Consider the following 21113-nt stretch of genomic DNA (forward strand, 5'->3'; position numbering starts at 1 on the left):
AAAGCACAAACTATAGAATCCAAAACTAAAAGCCTTTAGACACAGGTGCTAATAGATACACTGACTACTTTTTTTAGTGCACATGCACTGGACCAGTTAGGAAAACTTTTTATTTTATGCCATTGTCTTGTTGGGCAAAAGAGATTACAGTTAAAATCCTTGAAGCAAAGTAATAAAAACAAATATTAGAGAGTTTACTGCAAGAAGAAACCCTTTAGAATGGTAATCTATTGTGTCTTGTTTGGTGAGGCAGGCAAATGTATAGCCTGTTTTCTAGAACTTTCTCCATTTGGGAGAACTGAATAATCTTCATAATGATCATCAAAGCATTTATTGAGCTCCCCTCAATATGCAAAAGAAGTTAAAGTTATGGTCCCCTCCCTAAGGAATTTGTAATCTAATAGACCCCAAGTCCAGAGTGCTACCAAACAGTGCTTCCAGCTCTTTCAGTAACCAAGGGATAGAAAATTCCCCCATTTGGAATATCCCTTTGTATTCCAACAGCCCATTAGGCCCTCTGCTTATGAGGCAAACCTAACTGGAGGATGCAGAAGTTTTAAGAATTCCACTTGGGTCTTAATGATACAAAGGAATCATATGTAAGTGAGGTAGCATTAGAGGGATTTGAAATCAGAACTTTTTGTTGCAGCTCAGATAGGCTGAGCTAATGCAGTTGGGGAATATTTACTAAGAGCTTGAGCTTCCCTGCCTGCTTCCTAATGTCATTTAGAAAGCTTATCTGTGTAAAAGATAAATTGTGTTAAAATTAAAATGAATTAAAATGGCATTTATTAAGGGCTTGCTACATCCTAAGCCCTGGTGCATATACAGGGTTATGCGATTGTATATAGTCCCTGACTCAGATGGCGCTCTTAACCTATCTTATCTCCATTTTACAGAAGAGAAAACTGAGGCCCAGCGAGGTCACGCAGGGTGACCCAATTGGCCAATTTGCAGCCAGGGTGTGAATCCAGGTCTCTTGTCTTCCAATCCTCTGTTCTTTCCAGTAGGTCATGCTGCCATTGGCATTTGTTGCTCAGTGTGCTATTCTCCCTCTCCTGCATACCCCGTCACTAGAGGTGGCTAGCAGAAATTCCATAAAGTGGCATAGTTAAGGGGAATAGGAGGTCATGAAGGTGAAAAAGGTGAAGGGGAATGAGTAATATGATGTAAGCACTGTGTAGAGTGCATCAACTCTAAGTAAATATGGATGGAAAGCACCCCCCCATCCAATGACCAGTACCTTTACTCATTCAGCCTGTGAATGCTGGACCAGACAAGTCATGAGAGCTTGTTCTGAAAATGGTGGTTAACTCCCTGGAAACCCCTTTCCTGCTGAGAATGTCAGTTGTGTTCCTGAATTGGAGGCAGCACTGAATTGGCCTTCTGGATTCCTTGTCCTTGTTTATTAAATCTTTCAAGGACCTTTCAGAAAGGTCCTACTTGCTTCATGAAACTTTCCCCTACATGGATGGTGAAGAATGGAATTTCTCCTCTTGCCCTCTCCGCTGCAGTAATAGTGCCTACGCTCATGGCAGTATTTGTAAATACACTCAGTTCTGAATACTGTCTGTTCACTTTGCATTTTGGCTAGACCACTTTTAGGGAAATGTCATCTGACAGGGTGAGCTGGTTTGGAGACAGTGTGCCACAGGATTGGAAGAAACAGTTTATGCAGATTGTGGAGGATATTGTACATACTCTAGCACAAATTCTCTGTAATGTGGGGTTTGGTAGATATGCGGCTCCTCTGTTTCAGGATTATTTACCGGATGTATATGCTTTTCACTTTTATTTCTGTCTGTGTAGTTGTTTATCTCTGATGTATATTGTACTGCCATCCTTTTCTTTTGTGCTTTTTCTAAGTGATGTAGCACTATTGAATATTAATGCCAGTAGTTTTATAACACTCTCATTTTACAACACATGTTTTCTGAGCAATATACATATTTTCTGCAGTCTGGCCATATACAGGCCCACAACACAATCTCCATGCTTTAACATACAGACCTGCTGTGTTTTGGGTTGACGTTTGGGGAGCAGCATGGTCTAGTGGAAAGAGCATGGACCTGGATGTCAAAGGACCTGGGTTCTAATCTTAACTCTGCCAGTTGCTTTCTGTGTGAACCATGGACAAGTCATTTAACTTCTCTGTGTCTCAGTTTCCTCACCTGTAAAATGGGGTTTTAAATCCTACTCCCTCCTGTTTAGACTGTGAACCCCATGTGGGACAGGGAGTGTGTCCAACCTAGTAAACTTGTATCTACTCCAGTGCAAATAAGCTTCCCTTCAAATATATGCAGTTCAGTGCTTCTGGACCTCAAAGTGTGCTACCAAAACTACTGTTACTGAAACAGAGAAAAAACGCTCTCAGAACTTAAGTCTTACAGTTAAATTACACTTTATCTGAACTCAGGTGAGTATCAAATTGACATGTGCAAAGCTTTTTGTTTACTGGGATCAAAAGTAAGGATATGTGTTGTTTTGTAATTAAATATCAACATTTAATTGTATAAATTCTTTTATTGTTGCATAATTATGTTAGAAAATGTAATTAGTGTTAACTGTTGTATTTTTTTACTATTTATATATGTATATATACACATATATAGTTTTAGTCTATTTTTTTTTGTCCTTGGGAGCACAAGTTACTTCATTTTCTGAGGACAATTAGTTTAGCATTCTAATTTTATGGAGCCATTTAAGAGAGCACAGTGAAACAAACTCCACTGAAAAGACCCTCTACCTTCAAGGTTTAATATTCTTGGCAGAAATTTTAGACAAAAACTCCAAGAACCTATTTTAGATAATCACCTACCAATAAAAAAAAAAGCCTATTTTCAGTGGCTTCATAGATGATCTCCTTAAAAGCACGCTTCTTCTGAGTAAGGCTATCCATTTGATGATTTCATCCATCAGAGGGAAGGTGCAGTGTTGTTAAATCTAAACTTGTCCTTTGGTTTGCTGACAAGGTTTCTGTCAGCTTGTATCTAGAATTCCTTGCGCCCTGTGTCAGTAGAAATACATTAACTCCTGTTGCGGTCCCTTGCCATTCCGGCATAGATGCTCAGTCTCCACTGGCTAAGAGGGAAGAGGTGTATCTCACCATCAGCAGTGCCTGCACCTGAGTTGTTTTTGCAGTTGGGGTGATGGTTTGTGCCGAGCCATCCACATATCTTGGTGCTCTTACACCTAGCAATGTGCATCGCAAGATGGCTTGTAGGGAGAGTGGGTCCAGTCTCTGATCACAGAACAGAATATCTGTGAGACCTTGAAAGCAGTGGACACCACTGTACCATTGCCCATTTTATAAGCCATTTTTTTATGGTATAATAATAATAATGTTGGTATTTAAGTGCTTACTATGTGCCAAGCACTGTTCTAAGCGCTGAGGTAGATACAAGGTAATCAGTTTGTACCACTTGGGGCTCAAAGTCTTCATCCCCATTTTATAGATGAGGTAACTGAGGCACAGAGAAGTTAAGTGACTTGCTCAAGGTCACACAGCTGACAAGTGGCAAAAGTGGGATTAGAACCCATGACCTGTGACTCTCAAGTCCAGGTTCTTTCCACTAAGCCACACTGTGTATTTGTTAAGCACTTACTATGTGCCAGGCACTCTTCTGTCAGGCAGAAGCAGCATGGCATAGTGGATATAGTATGTGCCTGATAGTCAGAAGGTCTGGGTTCTAATCCCAGCTCTGCCACTTGTCTACTGTGTGACCTTGGGCATGTCACTTTACTTCCTTGGGCCGCAGTTACTCATCTGTAAAATGGAGATTGAGACTGAGTCCCATGTGGGAGAAGGACTGTGTCCACCCCGATTTGCTTGTATCCATCCCAGTGTTTAGTACAGTGCTTAGCACATAGTAAGTGCTTAACAAATACCATTATTATTATTACTAAGTGCAGGTGTAGGTCCAAGATGATCAGTTTTGACACAGTCCCCAGGGTTCTCACTCTTAATCCCTATTTTGTAGGTGAGGGAACTGAGGCATAAAGATGTGAAGTGAGTTGCCCAGGGTCATACAGCAGACAAATGGCCAAGCCAGGACTGGAACCTATTTGGACCCCCAGGCCCACACTCTATCCACCAGGCCACACTGCTTCTTGTGAAAATGATACTCAGACTGATATAGTAAGAGCTGGGAGGGGAATCTCTTAAATAAAATCTGTAAAATACTCTGTACAGCACAGGTCACATAGAAGTACTGAATATTTGGTGTAAATGATCATGAGTAGTATAGTAGTAATTTAAATTTTCTCTTTTCCTTCAGTGCGCAGATTACTTACTAGTGGCATCATGACTCAGACTTTCCCACTTCACGATCATGAGGAACTGAAGAAGCTTGAGAACTCTTGGTATTACAGACTTAAATTCAAATATCAGCCTATAGGTATGTGTGAGATTTTTTTTTCTTTGAAAAAAGGAAAAGAACCTGTATATTTCATTTTCAGCAAGAGTTGTAACTGACTCCTAGTAGTGCAGCCTCGTCTGAGGCTTTGTTTTATTGTGTCATTAAATTGTTTCTTGTGGCCTATTTGTTTTCTGTATCTCACTTTCAAAAAGTAGCTGCTTGGACATCTTGCTCTCAATTTTTTCTCCTCAAGTGACTCACCCAGCACAGTTATGGTGCAGGACATATAACTCAGTGACAGGAGACTAATTTTGTTCCAGGATAATGTTGTGTGAAATCTTATCCTACCAAGCGAGGTCGAGAATAACCCGTGAGTGCTGGCGGAACTGCTCAAGGAGTCCGCTGTGAGAGTCCGCTGTGACATCTGTGGGGAGTCCAGGATCTCGCAGCTGTTGGAGATGGTTGGGTAGCTCTCCAGCTCTTGTAGACCTTTGGTTTTGAACCCGATTCCATATTGCTACCCCATTCTCTTGCTCAGTGTGACAGTCTCCAAAGGGATGTGCTCTCCTTCTTCATTAGCCTTTTTTTTTGTATCTCTCTGCCTATTGTTTGTGGTCAAGGTACTGCCAGGTAACTGGATTCTGTGGCTGGGTTAAGCTCTGTCTTGTCGGTATAGGTTTTTGGTGTGGATGTCTGGCTTCCCAGGAGCAGATTGATACATCACCTGTTTTCTTTGGGTTTTATTGCCACTCAGAATGTCAGGCTGATTTGGTGAAATGGTTTACAAACATTTGCATATCTTGAGAGTGTGCCTTCAGGGCCCAAAGCATCTGCCTTGAGTAATTCTTGAATGACTCTAGACCTTTGGCTGATGGTCCAAGGGGGTGGAGTTGGAAGAATTTCCTGGAGAAGAGGGACCAAGTTTCTCTTTGCATCTTCCAGCCTGGTTGCAGAGAATAAATAGAACCCTCTGGGGCACACGAATGCATTAGTGACAGGGAATGGATCAGATAGAGGTGACCCACTCAGTCATGCTGCCATGAAATAATTTCAGAATCTTAATGTACTTTTCAGGGGAGGCAAATTTGCTAGAGGATTTCCAGAGCCCGTATCTACTGATGGTGTCAAGTGTATTTTTATGGTCTGTAAAAACTGTATGGAGGTGTTGGTGATGCTCCCTTGGTGCTGTGGAGATGATGTCTTCTGTGTCGTGCTGTCATCTAAAACCACACTGAGATTCTGGGAGGGTTCAGTCAATGGTATTCTTTAGTAACTAACCCAGGAGTACTCTGGCTAGGATTTTGCAGACCATGGAGAGTAATGAGATGCCTTGGCTGGTTTCTTGGCTTTTTTCCTGGAGATGGAAATGAAAGTATCATTTTTGAGATCCTATGGCACCCCTTTAGTGTTCCGTAGTTTGAAGAGCTTGTATAAGCATCTAGACGGACTGTACCCACTATGCTTGTAGATCCCAGGGGCTGTGATGATGATGGAATTTTTTAAGCACTTACACTGTGCCAAGCTCTGTGTTGGATATAAGATAATCAAGCCTGGACACAGTCCCTTTAACTGTATGGGCCTCACACTCTAGAAGGAGAGAGGACAGTTATTGTATCCCCATTTTATGGATGAGGAAACAGACTCAGAGAAATTAAATGGCTTGCCTTAGCTCAGCTATATGCAGTCAGGTGCAGATGCTTTGTAATTTTTCATGGCTCTAGCCTCCATGGTGATTCCTTGGTACTTGGGCCAAATGCCTCTCTTGACAAGTTGGAAGATTTTCTGTGTTTGGAGAGGTTGCCTCACCTGCAGTAGTGGAATGCATGTTTAGCGAAATATTGAAATGTTGTTGCCTTCACTTCAGGTTTCTCCTTGTCTTCAATGATGCTGGAGCCATCTTCACTCTTCAGAAGTGCTATGTTGGCACATACAGGGCTATAGTGAAGACATTCTTGTGGTGAATTCTACGGTCCTGGACCTCCTCTGCTTTGACTTCTCACAGCCTGAAGCGCAGGTTGCAGTGCAGGTTTCTCGAAGCCTCACTCCTGCCCGAGTCCTATATTTCTACCAGATGCTGTTGATGTAGTAGATATCAGAGAAGCAGCGTGGCTCAGTGGAAAGAGCCCAGGCTTGGGAGTCAGAGGTCATGGGTTCGAATCCCAGCTCTGCCGCTATGTGATTGAGGGCAAGTCACTTCACTTCTCTGGGCCTCAGTCACCTCATCTGTCAAATGGGGATGAAGACTGTGAGCCTGACATGGGACAACCTGATTACCCTGTATCTACCCCAGCGCTTAGAACAGTGCTCTGCACATAGTAAGCGCTTAAATACCAACATATCACTGAAAGTTGGCTTTTTGTCATTTGTGTCGAACCAACCTTGGTGATTTGGCTTGGAGATGCCTAATGACTTGACAGCTGCCTAGTATCCATAGTGGATAGAGCATCGGCCTGGGAGTCAGAAGGTCAGGGGTTCTAATCCCAACTCCACCACTTGTCTTGCTCTGTGACCTTGGGCAAGTCTCTTCACTTCTCTGTGCCTCTGTTACCTCATCTGTAAAATGGGGATTGACACTATGAGCCCTCATGGGACAGGGACTCTGTCCAACCCAATTTGCTTGTGTATACCCCGGTGGGTAGTAGAGTGCCTGGCACATAGTAAGCACTCAAGTACCATAATATTATTATTATATTATTATTATACTGGAAACTAAGGAGTGAGTTTTCTGTTCTATAAGGGTGGTCGTGATATTGTTGCAGAGGTAATGCTTGGCACATAGCACTTAAAATACTAATATCTAATAATTATAATAATATAATTAATATATTGTTTATTAAATATATATAGTTATGTATAATAATTATTGACTTTGTTCTCAAGGCAATAAACTGGAGACTTGAACTGGCCAGGTAGAGAGTTAATATCCTAGTACTAAATGAGACTGGACTACCTGATGGAGAACACCTAACAGAAATAAGTGATGGATACCCCTCTTCTTTTGGAGAGGCCAGCCATCTTCAGAAAGATCACCATCAGGCTTTACATTAGCAGTCAGACAGTCACTACAGTCCCTCATCATATCCTGACTGGATTACTGCATCAGCATCCTTTCTGATCTCCCAACCTCCTGCCTCTCCCCGCTTCAGTCTTTACTTCAGTGTGCTGCCCGGATCATCTTTCTACAGAAACGCTCTGGGCATGTCACCCCCCCTTCCTCAAAAATCTCCAGTGGTTGCCCGTCAACCTTTGTATGAAGCAAAACCTCCTCACTCTAGGCTTCAAAGCTCTCCATCACCTTGCCCCTTCTTCTTACCTCACCTCCCTCTCTCCTATATCCCAGCCCGCACGCTCCACTCCTCTGCTACTAACCTCACTGTGACTCGTTCTCACACGTTCCTACCTCTAGCCTGGAATGCCCTCCCTCCTCACATCTGCCAAACTAGCTCACTTCCCCCCTTCAAAGCCCTCCTGAAAGCTCACCTCCTCCAGGAGGCCTTTCCAGACTAAGCCCCCTTTTTCTCTGCTCTCCTTCCCCTCCCCATTTCCCCGACCCACTCCCTTTGCTCTACCCCCACTCCCCGCCCCACAGCACTTGTGTATATATGTACATATTTATAATTCTATTTATTTTTATTAATGATGTGTATATATCTACAATTCTATTTATAATGATGCGACTGATGCCTGTTTACTTGTTTTGATGTCTGTCTCCTCCCTTCTAGACTGTGAGCCCATTATGGGCAGGGATTGTCTCTATTTGTTGCTGAATTGTACTTCCCAAGGGCTTACTACCATGTTCTGCACACAGTAAGGGCTCAATCAATTCGATTGAATGAATAAATCAATTAATGAATACCCAGAGGTTTAAGGGACTGATAATGTCATGGCTGCCCTGAAACAAAAGCACTCTGTCACCATCATAGGTCCGTGTGCTTCCACAAGCATCAACTGCAGTGAAGAGAAAGGGTGTTTCTAAAAAGACCTAGACATCTTCATCCCAGAAATAACAGCACTGAATAAAATATACTGATCATAATGGGCAATTTTAGTACGAGAGTTGAAAAAAACCCCACCAACACATGGAAGAAAGCAGAAACAGTAGGAGAGAAGCAGTGTGCCCTAGTAGATAGAGCACGGGCCTGGGAGTCAGAAGGAACTGAGTTCTAATCCTGCCTCCACCACGTCTCTGCTGTGTGACCTTGGGCAAGTCAATTCATTTCTCTGGGCATCAGTCACCTCATCTGTAAAATGAGGATTAAGACCGTGAGTACCATGTGGGACATGAATTGTGTCCAACGTGATTAGATTATATCTTCCCCAGTGACAGTGCCTGGCACATAGTAAGCACTTGACAAATACCATTAAAAAAAGAAAAGAAAGCCAGCACACATAGAATGGGCAATCTCAACAGCAATGTCATATTTTTTCTGAGTGAATACACTGAACACCACCTCATGATCACAGTCAGCGTCTTTCACCTGCCAGACCTAAGAAGAACATACTGGATACATCCATGATCCAATCAGTGGCATCATATCTACTCCATCATAGTGTAGCAGAGGGGACCAGGAAGTACGCATTGAAGCAGTAATGTGGGACACAGAATGCCGAACAAATGATCGGTCTCTCTGTACCATCAGTACGGTCATAAGTGGCCTCAAACTGCCAAGGCAGCTAAATGTTAAGCTCTGATGTGTTCTCTGCACACAGTAGGCCATAAATGCTATTGACTGATTATTGGATTCATTTTTATCAGTGGATTGAACTACTTTTAAGCACTTAGTACAGTGCCTGGCACATAGTAAGCACTTAACAGATACCATAATTATTATTATTGTTTTATTTTCCATTTTTTATATGAGGATGATCAAAATCATCTTAAATTCTTTTGGTACTCAGATATGTTTTTCTTTTGAGATTACCACTCATTAGATGCCACTTGTCCCCCATTCTATTTCACTGGAGGGTCTCTTGAAGGATTACATTTGGGAGTGAGAAAAATAGTTGACAGATACATAATGAGGAATTTAACACATAAAGGGGTCTGGCACATATTTTAGGGTTAGAATGTTGCATAGATTAAAAAGAGGAAGGAATTATCTAAAGAAAGTGTGAAACTAATAGATTCCTCTTACCCTACATTAGTAAAACACACTTGGCAGTGATTATTGTGTGGGATTTGGGTGTGCTGATTACTATACTAGGAATACCATTTACAGTGGTTGAAAAGTACTAGATTTCCAGTTCCGGGACTCAGTGCAGGCATCTAGGGATGGCCTGTCCAAAGGACTTAAAACCAAGAAAGATTTTAACACTGCTGCAAGTGGAGAAATGTTGATTGGCATCCAAGGTCACAGCTAGAACCGGTATGGTTGTCCCTTGCGGGCCAGGCCAAACCTGATTATACTTCATCATGCCTTAAGAGAAATAAGAATTTTTTTACATTTTTTGAAGGACCTACCTTTTGACTGCAAGGATCATCATTTTTGTGTGCTATGTATAACCCTGCCAGTCGGTTGGTGTGATGGCAATTCCAGTGAGTTGCTGCTAATGAGCTGCTATTATTATTTCATTTCAATCCCAGCATTATAAATGATGGTGATGTAAAATGGCAACATCGAAGTAATTTTGAGAGCCGGCTTTGGTTCAGTCATGTTTATCAGTCATCAAAAAAGGGCAATTGTCAGTGGATTTTGTAACATGCATGGCTACCAATATTTTCTTAAATTATATACTGGCAAATTTGATTTTGAAAAATTCATCCTGTGTGTGGGTTCATATCTGTGAAGAAGAGCTGCACTTAAGCTCTGTGTTCACTTTCACTATCCCTAATGTCACTTAAATGTTTTTAAGGTCAGTGTCATGAAGAAGCCAACTGAGATTTTGCTGATACTCCTGGCAGAGAAAGTCTTTAGGGCATCTCTCAAATATCACCACTCACTGTGCAGTTTATTTTCTTTTTCAGTAGTGTATTTTAGATGTCCTTTAGGACTTTATCCTGTAGCATATCATGTGAGGTTACAGGAAACCTATGGATACCTGAACATTCTATTAACGATCCAGTCTCCCATAAACTCAAATAAAGGGTTGCATCAGAGGCCTGAAATTGGGAATGAGTTGCGTGTGGCCAAAGTACAACTGAGAGTTATTAAGTCAGTTGAGAACCAGACTTCTTATTTTAAATTTTCAAATGTTCTGTGGAATTCTTATGCTTAAGATTATTTTTGCTCTTCTTTCTTCCCCAGACCGAATCCGGAACTACTTTGGGGAAACGATTGCCCTTTATTTTGGCTTCTTGGAGTACTTCACTTTCGCCTTGGTCCCTATGGCTGTCATTGGGATACCATACTATGTGTTTGCTTGGGAGGACTATGACAAATATGTGATATTTGCCTCCTTCAATCTGATCTGGTCCACAGTTATCTTGGAGGTGTGGAAGCGTGGTTGCGCCCTCATGACTTACCGGTGGGGGACACTGCTAATGAAACGGCAGTTCGAAGAACCCAGGCCAGGGTTTCATGGGGCTCTAGGTGTCAATCCTATCACTGGCCGGGAAGAGCCGCTGTACTCCAGCTTCAAAAGACAGTTACGAATTTACTTGGTCTCTTTGCCGTTTGTGTGTCTCTGCCTCTACTTCTCACTTTATGTCATGATGATCTACTTCGATTTGGAGAACTGGGCTCTGAAGCTCCATGAATCGCACCAGTCAGAACTCACCAACCTCTTGCTGTTTGTGCCCAGCATCATCTATGCCATTGTGATAGAGGTCATGAACCGCCTCTATCGATTTGCTGCCGAGTTTTTAACTTCATGGGGTAAGGTTTGGGTTTTGTATTTCTTCGACCCTCATTTTTCTGGTTTGCTCAATGAAGGGGACATGCTCATTCCTTGGGCTAGCCACAGCAAACTGTGAACAGACAGAGAATGCAGTGCCCATTAGGGTGAGAGACTGAACTATGACTCCTCCTCTAACATGCTTAGCTCCAGTCCACCTTTAGTTCGTTGAGTTCGGTGGCCTCTGGCTCAGAGCTTGAATTAACACCATGATACGATGGCCTGGCGAAGGTAATGGAACCCCTACATAGTGCCCGGCTCTTAAGATATACAAGCTGTCACCGGAGAACTCAAAGAGGTCAAAAGTCTATAACCCAGAGACTGTAGCACTTCACTGTGAAAGAGAGTGAAGTAATGTTGAAGGTGTTGGGGTGGATATATTTCAGATATGGACTTGAACCTAGCTGTTCATTCAGGCTGAGGTATTGCAACCCCAATTCTCTGACCAGGCCGAATTGAGTGGAAAGGTTATGAAAGTCGGTGTCCCTTTCACTACATCCAAACAAGCCTTAATATTCTTTTTGGAGAATTTCAAGGAGCAGGGAGAAGAAAGAGGCAAGAAAAATGAAAACTGTTTGTACTTTGATTATTAGATATGAATTTTGGTACAAACTCAAATCACATACCCCTCTGAATTTCTAGTGAGCCATTCCCCAGATTACTGATGAATGATCAGAAAGCTTTTGGTAATTGAGGTGCTGAAGTCATACCGGAAGAACAATCAAGAGACCTTGAAAAGGCATTCTGTTTCAAGCAACATTTTTTTTTTTTTAGTGCGCTCAGTAGGACAGTTCTAGGGATTTTTCTTTTATAAGCACCGTGGAAGCTGAGAACTTATTTATGCAGATGGTGATAAACTAGACTTGCTAAACAGAATTTTAACCCCTCCACCCTCACTGGCCTCTGATTTCCTGCTAGTGGGAAAAATGAATAATGATCAAGATAATGTGACGATACCTACAGTGATATCTGGAGAACTTGTGAAAAAGTGTTGACTTTAAGGGCCCAAGGGTAGTGAGATTAGCAAAAGCAAATGGGAAACTATTATATATTATATTACAGGGGTTAGAATATAATAGAGGGTATTTAATTCTTTATGTTGATCACTAGTAAATATTTCTAAGTTTGTCTCCTGTTAGAGTAGCCTCCTTGCAGTCAGAGAAAGTGTCATTTTGTTATGTGCTTACCAAGCCCAAGCGCCTAGTACGGTGCTCTGCAATAGGTGGATGCTCATTAAATACTATTACTACTATTACTGTAAAGCTGCTTGAGAGGCATTTCTTGAGGCAGTAAAGGACTTGAGGTTGTATGTGATTGTGTCCTCCTACTGTGGTTCCTGAATGGCCTTGGATTGACACTACTTTGAGGGAGGCTGGAAAAGAAAAGATGTGGACCTATACAGTCTTGAGCTGATCTTTTTGAGAGAGACTAATGTACTAATTGTAATTTATTTCCTGGGAAGAACCAGGAGAGAAGCTTTTAATTTCTTCCCCTGGTCGGCCATACAGTCCCCCCGCCCCGTCCTTCGTGCTATTTTAATAAGCTCCCTCCCACTGTTCTAATAAGCAGGCAACACACACTGTGATGAGAATAATAAAGTTGTAAACAAATAGCTTTTCTTGAAATCCTGCCTAGTAACATTAACTTGACAAGGCCATTTTCTTCTTAGAGCTTCCCTGAAGGGTAAGGGGTTCGAATTGGATGCTGGTCCTTCTTGATTTCAGGATTCCAGGGGCAGCCTCTGAAGTGGAATAAGTGGAACAAGGATTCAAATACGTTAGACTAGCCATTCAGCTGTTATCTTTGCTCTAGTGTAGAGGCTTAGCCTTTACATTCTGGTCAGAAACAAATGTTTTTTGTTCCCATCCTAGAAAGATTAAAAAAAAAATACCTTTGCCCTAGGCAGACATCCCCCAAGATGAGAACAAATAATTGTTCGGTGAATAATTTATTGTGAGAGGATTGGCTTAAATTTGTCAGTGACACTGGTAATAACAGTTGCAGATATTTGTGTTTTAGTTGAAAGAGCTTCAACAGTTGTTCAACAGGGCGGTGAAGGTTGGGTAACAAATTCCAGCTGACTAAGTCAGATTACTGGACAGAAAAATTGATCAGTTCATTTTGACTTGATTTGAAATGTAAAAAATTCCAATGATCAGGTCATCAAATTCCAAAAAAGTTTTTTTTTTCTTAGAAGTGGAGCGAGTTAAGCCAATAAAGATATTTGAAAAATAAATGACAGTGCTTTGCTTGCTTGGATTCTTAAAAACCAAAGTCTTGGTGACATTTTCTCCAGGTTATTGGTTTTATGTTTTCTTGCCAGAAGGAAACAAACTATATCTGCATGTATTTATTGTACTGTGTCTATTTTTCATGTCAATATATTTATGCAGTATTACTATTTTCATAATTTTAGAGAATCACAGACTGGAGTCTTCTCATCAGAATCATCTGATTTTGAAGGTTTTGGTGGTAAGTATAGGTTGTGTGTGCGCTGCTTTCCTGTATTAAAGGAAGAAATTCATAATATCATATAGGAATGTGAGCCTGTAGTCAGTATTTGTGTTATATTTGTTAAAGAAACAAGGGCCAAATAAAGGAATTCAGGTGATATTAATTAGTTTTTTACAGCAGTGCAAAACAAGGGACACAGTGATATAGATGGATTATGGGCCTTGCCCCATTGCTAATTGCTCCCTGTTCTCCATCAGACCCCTTCCTGATGAAGCAGGAAGTAGCATGGACCCGTGAAAGAGCATGGGCCTGGGAGAAGGAACTTGGTTCTAATCCCAGGTCTGTCACCTGCTGGATGACTTTAGATAAGTCACACAACTTCTCTGTGCCTCACTTCCCTCACCTGTGAAATGGGGATTCAATACCCGTTCTCCCTCCTTCTTAGATTGTGAGCCCCTGTGGGACCTGATGATCTTGTATCCATCCCAGTGCTCACATCTAGAGGTTTGGATGTAGAGTGAGGGGTGAGCCCTAGAAATGCTTTGGGGAAAAAGCCAACAGGATTTGACAACTGACTGAATAGGGGAGTTGGAAGAGAAGGAGATAAGGATACAGTCATGAAGCAGTCTGGTGGTGGAATTATCTGTGAAAGGAAATTTAGGTGGAGGAAGGGATTTAGGATGAAAGATGAGTTCAGTTTTTGAGATACTGAGCTTGAGGTGGCGATGGGATATCCAGGTAGAGATGTTGGGGCTCTCTAGGCTTATCTGGGAATCGTCTGAGTAAAGGCGGTAGTTGGAACCGGGGGAGTGGAGGAGCTCCACAAAGCAGTGAGTATAAAGTAAGAAGAGAACAGAACAGAGACTTGAGGGCACCCAGTTAGAGGGTAGGAGGCAGATGGAGATCCTGCGATGGAAGCTGAGAAGGATTGGCCAGACAGATGAAGAGCACTAGATTTTATTTCCCTTGTTCTCTCCAGGGTTGGCTCGGAAAAGTAATGCTCCACAATCTCAAGGGCAGTTGAAGGGTAGAGTCTGTTAGATTTAGCAAGTAGGAAGACATAAATAGCCTTAGGGAGTGGTTTCAGTGTGGTGAAGAGGGCAAAACCTAGATTGTAGGTCAAAAAAAAGTTGGAGGAGAGAAAGTGGAGGCAGAGGGCTTTGGGAGGGAGCGATTTGGCCAGGAATAGAAAGAGGGAGATGGAGCAGTAGCTAGAATGTATGAGAAGACTTAATGACTCTTTCACCAGTGGTAAACTAGTGAACTTCAGGGGCTAATCCTGGACCAGAAACTTGGTATTTTGGGTTTGGGTCAACCCTGTTCCCCCTGTCCTACTGATTCATTCAGTCGTATTTATTCAGTCGTATTTATTAAGTGCTTACTGTGTGATGGGAAGAGTGATTGCAATAGGCAGATCCTCTGCTAAATGTTTTGGTGGGGGAGGAGAGTGAAATTATTTTCCAAAGGATTTGGGGATCTGTGAATTGGTTTTATCTTTTGCTTGCATTTCCTCCTGCCATTAGGACATCTTTACTTGGCTGTCCAACCAACACCTCAACCTTAACTTGTCGAAAATAGACCTTCTGCTCGTCCCACCCGAAACTTGTCCTCTCCTTGTCTTTCCCCTCACTGTAGATTCCCCATCTCAGAAGCCTGTAACCTTGGCACTATCCTCAACTCATCTCTCTCATTCAACCAACATATTAAATACCACCAAATTCCATCAGTTCTACCTTGACAACATCACTGAAATCTGCCTTTCCACCCCGTCCAAACTGCTACTGTGCTTATATAAGCACTTATCGTATTCCACAGCCTCCTCCCAGACCTATCTCTCTGCTCTCTGGCTCATACTACTTTTTTCCTAAAAAAAAGTTCAGTTCTCATCTCCCTACTCCACTCCTTAAAAACCTCTAGTGGTTGCCCATTTCCCTTCACATCAAACTTAAGGTCCTTACCATCAGACTTAAGGCACTCAATCAGCTCACCCCTATCTTTTACCCCACTGATTTAATAATGATGGTATTTGTTAAGTGCTTACTATGTGCCAAGCACTGTTCTAAGTGCTGGGGTAGATGTAAGGTAATCAGGTTGTCCCACATGGGGCTCACAATCTACAGCCCCAATTTCCAGATGAGGTAACTGAGGTACAGAGAAGTCAAATGGCTTGCCCAAGGTCACACAGCAGAGACTTGGCGGAGGTGGGATTAGAACTCACTTCCTCTGACTCCCAAGCCAGTGCTCTTGCCACTAAACCACGCTGCTTCTCTGATTTGCTACTTCAAAGCAGCCTATAATGTAGGGTCTTCACTTTTGGCTTCATCCTGAGGATTTGGGATTTACAGAGCGGAACAATTTGTCGGCAAAGTGGTTTGACTCTTTATCCTGCCCTGCCGCTTCCTCCCTGCACCCCTTAACCTTAGCAAGCCCAGAAGCCACTGTTTTTTAGGAAGCCAGTTTTCTTTCAACACTGAGTGGTTATGTCATTTATGCTGGAAGAAATGGAGTCCTCTAAAGCATGAGGCCAGTTGTCTGACTGCACTTCTATCCTGGCTTGACTACTCCATCAGCCTCCTCACTGGCCTCCCTCCCTCCAGTCTCTCTCCTCTCCAGTCCATATTTCACTTTACTGCCTGGATTATTTTTCTGAATTGTCATTCAGCATATATCTCCCCACTCCTTTGAAACTTTGAGTGGCTACTCATTCCTCTCTGTATGTACGTATATGTATACACACACACACGGATACAGATGTATTAGAGAAGCAGTGTGGCTCAGTGGAAAGAGCCCGGGCCAGGGAGTAAGAGGTCATGGGCTTGAATTCTGGCTCTGCCACTTGTCAGGTGTGTGACTGTGGGCAAGTCACTTCACTTCTCTGTGCTTCACTTACCTCATCTGTAAAATGGGGATTAACTGTGAGCTTCACGTGGGACAACCTGATTACCCTTTATCTACCCCAGTGCTTAGAACTGTGCTCTGCACATAGTAAGCGCTTAACAAATACCAATATTATTATGTATATATTTATGTGTGTACATATATTTGCATATACATCTGTATATACATGTATTTCTGTAACCCAGAGGATTTGGGGGTGAAAGTAGCACTCACCCCTGCATCCTCAATCCAGCTGAGAGCCACCAGAACAGTAAAATCAATCCATTGTGGTCAATATCAGGACAACAATGAATTATGCTGTTTATTTTAAAGATGATTACTAGTTAAGTCTAGCAGGAATACAAAAGTGAATATATAAATATATGTTAATGAGACTTGTTTATCATAATGCAGAATTCCTTGCCTTCCCCTAGGTCTAGAAACTCCCTTCCTTGTCAAATATGACAGACCACAGCTCTCTCCATTTTTCAAGCCCTTCTAAAACTGCATCTCTTCCAGGAGGCCTTTCCTGATGAATTTTTAATTCTCCTCTGCTTATATTCCCCCAACTGCCCCTTCAGCAAGTCTGCACCACCTAAGCACTTTCACAACCTCCTGAAGGATTTATAGACTTATCTGACGCACTCTATTACTTCAGCAATAACTCCTATGCCTTTTTCCTTCTTCCTAATGCTTGTCTCCCCCTTGGAAGCAAGGAGCTTGTCTACTAAGTTTTTTGTAATAATAATCATCATCATCTTTGTGGTATTTGTTAGTGTTTACCATATCTCAAGCACTGTACAGATCGCTGAGGTAGATACAAGACCGCCCATTATTATTTTAAGCGCTTAGTGCAGTGCTCTGCACACAGTAAGCGCTCAGGAAATATGATTGAAGAAATGAATTATCAGGTCCCGCATGGTGGTCACAGTAGGAGGGAGAACAGGTTAAAAAAAAAAAAGATGATATTTGTTAAGTGCTTACTATTTGCCAGGCACTGTAACAAGCACTGGGGTAGATACAGGGTAATTAGGTTGTCCCACATGGGGCTCACAGTCTTAATCCCCATTTTACAGATGAGGGAACTGAGGCACAGAGGTGTTAAATGACTTGGCCAAGGCCACACAGCAGATAAGTGGTGGAGCTGGGATTAGGACCCATGACCTCTGACTCCCAAGCCCGGGCTCTTTCCACTAAGCCACACTGCTGGGAACTGTGGCACAGAGAAGTTAAGTGACTTGCCCAAGGTCACACAGCAGACAAATGGTGGAGCAGGGATTAAAACCTAGGTCCTTTGACTCCCAGGCCCATGCTTTTTTCATCAGGCCACAGTGCTATTCTCCCAAACTCTCAGTACAGGGCTCTGCACTCAGTAGGCTTAAGTCTATTAATCAACTGATTCATTCACTGTGTCCTAGGCACTGCCCCAGGTGGATCCCTTTTTGATCCTTGATGGTCCCATTTTCTAGTTTTTCTGAAGAAAATCCTGTTCCCTTAAAAATAAATGCATCTGAAATGCCACCTAGGTTAATACATTTCATCAGGAATTCATTTCATTATATGCCTTCTGATTTTGTATGTTTATAGATGAATAATAATAATAATAATGTTGGTATTTGTTAAGCGCTTACTATGTGCAGAGCACTGTTCTAAGCGCTGGGGTAGACACAGGGGAATCAGGTTGTCCCACGTGGGGCTCACAGTCTTAATCCCCATTTTACAGATGAGGGAACTGAGGCACAGAGAAGTGAAGTGACTTGCCCACAGTCACACAGCTGACAAGTGGCAGAGCTGGGATTCGAACTCATGAGCCCTGACTCCAAAGCCCATGCTCTTTCCACTGCGCCACGCTGCTTCTCTATGAACACATATTTAGAATTTTATAATGTAAGCCTTTCAATAAAAATCTTCATAGCAGGGTTTCTTATTTTGAGCATATGATCATTGATCGATGATGCCCCTTTTACTGCTCTGAAAAATCAGTGTGGGAAGACCAAAAGTTAAGAAAACTAATTCAGTTGAGTCTCCCCTGGTACAGGCTGGGCACTTAAGTGATTTTACTCATGTTTTAAAAATAAACTTCAAAATATAATAGTAATTATGACTGTCAACTCGTGATTAATAATGATCATTAGCTCAAATCTTATGAATAATAAACTGCCCAGATTGAGAACCTTGCTAAAAAAGTATATTTTTAGTATGTGGAAGCAGTGAGACGTAAAAACTGAGATATTGAATAACAATCGATAGTATTTATTGACTGCCTACTGTGTGCAGAGCAGTGTACTAAACACTTGGAAAAGTATGCTATAAAACAAATGTGTTTTTTTCTAAAGTCATGTTTCACATAGTTTCCCTCACGTGAGTGACATTTTTAACAATATTTTAGAATTAATCAAAATTATGCTTTTGATTTTGAGAATGAAAATTTCTCGCTTATGTTTTAAGAATGTGCATTTTACTTAACTAAAAATAATTTTCGTCTTTGGAAAGGAAATCATGCTTTTTTCTGGATAAAGCACTAAAGCAACAATGGCTTTTATATAAAGCTAACTCTGAATTGAATTAATTTTAAAATTCCAGCTTTATTCCAGTTATTTTTAGTCCTTGTTTACTTTTTAAAAAATTCCAGCTGCTTATTTTTTTGTCTCAGTCCCAGCTGCTTACCAAAAGATGAATGATGGCTTTTTAGCTACTATCTGAAAACAGTATTTTAATTAATAAAGCCTTTTAGAAACAAACTTAGATTGATTCAATATAATTTAAATATGAGAACCTAATCATAAGAAATATTTTCATAAATCAAGTATCCCAGTGAATACTTAAGTTTTGTATTTTTTTTCAGCTAAATACTGAATCTTGGCTAGGAATATAAATAATATTATAGATTCTGAGTAGGAAAAAAAATAGCCAACCTATTGTAAAAATGGAGTGCATAAAAGCATTGTGGTAGTGGGTGTCTGAGAGCAAATGGGCAGTAAATTAACAGGAAGATCTCGATTCAATCTTAAATTCTAGAGGGGATTGGAGAATAAATAAAACTAAAAATAAATAGAAAGAAGGTGGATGGAATGGGAAGGAAGGTAATATTAAGATAGATTTTTAGAATCTCTTAAAGATAAGGTTTAAGTTTTAAAATGTATTTGATTTTAAAGTATGCAGTGTTCTGTCATTTTTCTTCATGTGGTAAAATATTAATTTTTTCTTTGTTTTGACAGTTCAATTTTTTGAATTGCTTTGCATCACTCTTCTACATTGCATTTGTTCTGATGGATATGAAACTTTTGCGCCAGGTAAGGATGAAGTAAAAGAAGCTGCATTAACAGTACAGCACCAGGGTTTTACTTTAAAGGAATATTTTTGTATATGCAGAATATACGGTTTTCTTCTTGGTAAAGCATTTTTACTATAAACTGATTTTTGCTTCAGCATAGTTTGGAATACAGTTTAGATTGTGAGCCCCAAATGGGTCAGGATTGAATCTGATCTGGGTATCTTTTGTCTACCCCAGTTCTTAGCACAGATTAAGCTCTGAATAAATATCGTCAATCAGTCAATGGTATTTATTGAGCACTTACTCTGTAAGTTAGTTCACTGAACTAAGCACTTGGGGATGCTACACTGCAACAAAGTTGGTAGACACATTCCCTGCCCATAAGGAGCTCTGACTACCTTCATAATATTCAGTTGTAACTTGAAATTAATACTTTCATAAACTCTGCCAGTGAGGGAGAAAAGAATTTTCAGTGAATCCAGAGCAACAAATGAATTCAGTGGTATTGTTGGTACAGACCGGCGTCAGAAAGCTATGGCACTTGAGCTGGATATGGCTCTTCTTGGTAGCCAATATTACTCTTGAGCATTGAAGCCCATTCAAATGGGGCCATCGTCATAAGTCCTCCTTTCCCCATCCCTATGGAGTTTTGACATTCAGTCGTGTTTATTGAGCGCTTACTGTTGCAGAGCACTGTACTAAGCACACCATTCCTTTTAACAAGTCTGTTTAATTAGGTAGCCTGTTTAAATACCAGTTTGCCCTCCCTCTTAGATTGTGAGCCCCATGTGGGATAGGGATATGTCTGTTCTGATTATTTTATATCTACTCCAGTGCTTAGTTCAGTGCTTAGCACCTAGTAAGCCCTTAACAAATACTATTATCATTGTCATTATCATTATTTTTAATATTATACCTGGTGCTTTGCAACTATGGGACCCACCCTTTCCCCTTTCTCAAATGAAAGCAACCTCCCTTTCTCCCTTCCTCCATCCCCCCATAACTCCTCACCCCATATTTCTCCACTCTCTCCATCTCTCCCCTCATTATTTATTCAGCTTTTTCTCCATCTCAGTTTTCCTTCTTCCTTCTGTATCTCCAGTCCCTATCTCCCCATCCCCTTTATTATTATTATCGAGTGACACCGCCACAAGGAAGTAATCTACATTTTGTATTTAATTTGTATGATTGGTTCTTTGCCCATCAACCGCTCAAAGTTTTCATTTTGTTTGGCACCTCGTCATAGAAAGGTGTAGACAGCTGCTGCAAAATAACATAAACACTTTTTTGTAGACCATGATAAAGGTTTCATTTTT

General features: G+C 41.3%; 1 protein-coding gene across 1 annotated transcript in view; it reads left to right on the forward strand.

Moving 5' to 3' along the window:
- ANO10 (anoctamin 10) overlaps positions 1 to 21113 on the forward strand; it is a 226949-nt gene that overhangs the window by 19902 nt on the left and 185934 nt on the right. The window contains exons 5-8 of the mRNA XM_029070173.1: positions 4278 to 4397; positions 10604 to 11173; positions 13609 to 13664; positions 19742 to 19816. Coding sequence (XP_028926006.1) covers positions 4278 to 4397; positions 10604 to 11173; positions 13609 to 13664; positions 19742 to 19816 — 821 coding nt within the window. The remainder of the gene's footprint in view (positions 1 to 4277; positions 4398 to 10603; positions 11174 to 13608; positions 13665 to 19741; positions 19817 to 21113) is intronic.

Source organism: Ornithorhynchus anatinus, chromosome 8, assembly GCF_004115215.2.
Source record: "Ornithorhynchus anatinus isolate Pmale09 chromosome 8, mOrnAna1.pri.v4, whole genome shotgun sequence".
Classification (NCBI taxonomy): domain Eukaryota; kingdom Metazoa; phylum Chordata; class Mammalia; order Monotremata; family Ornithorhynchidae; genus Ornithorhynchus; species Ornithorhynchus anatinus.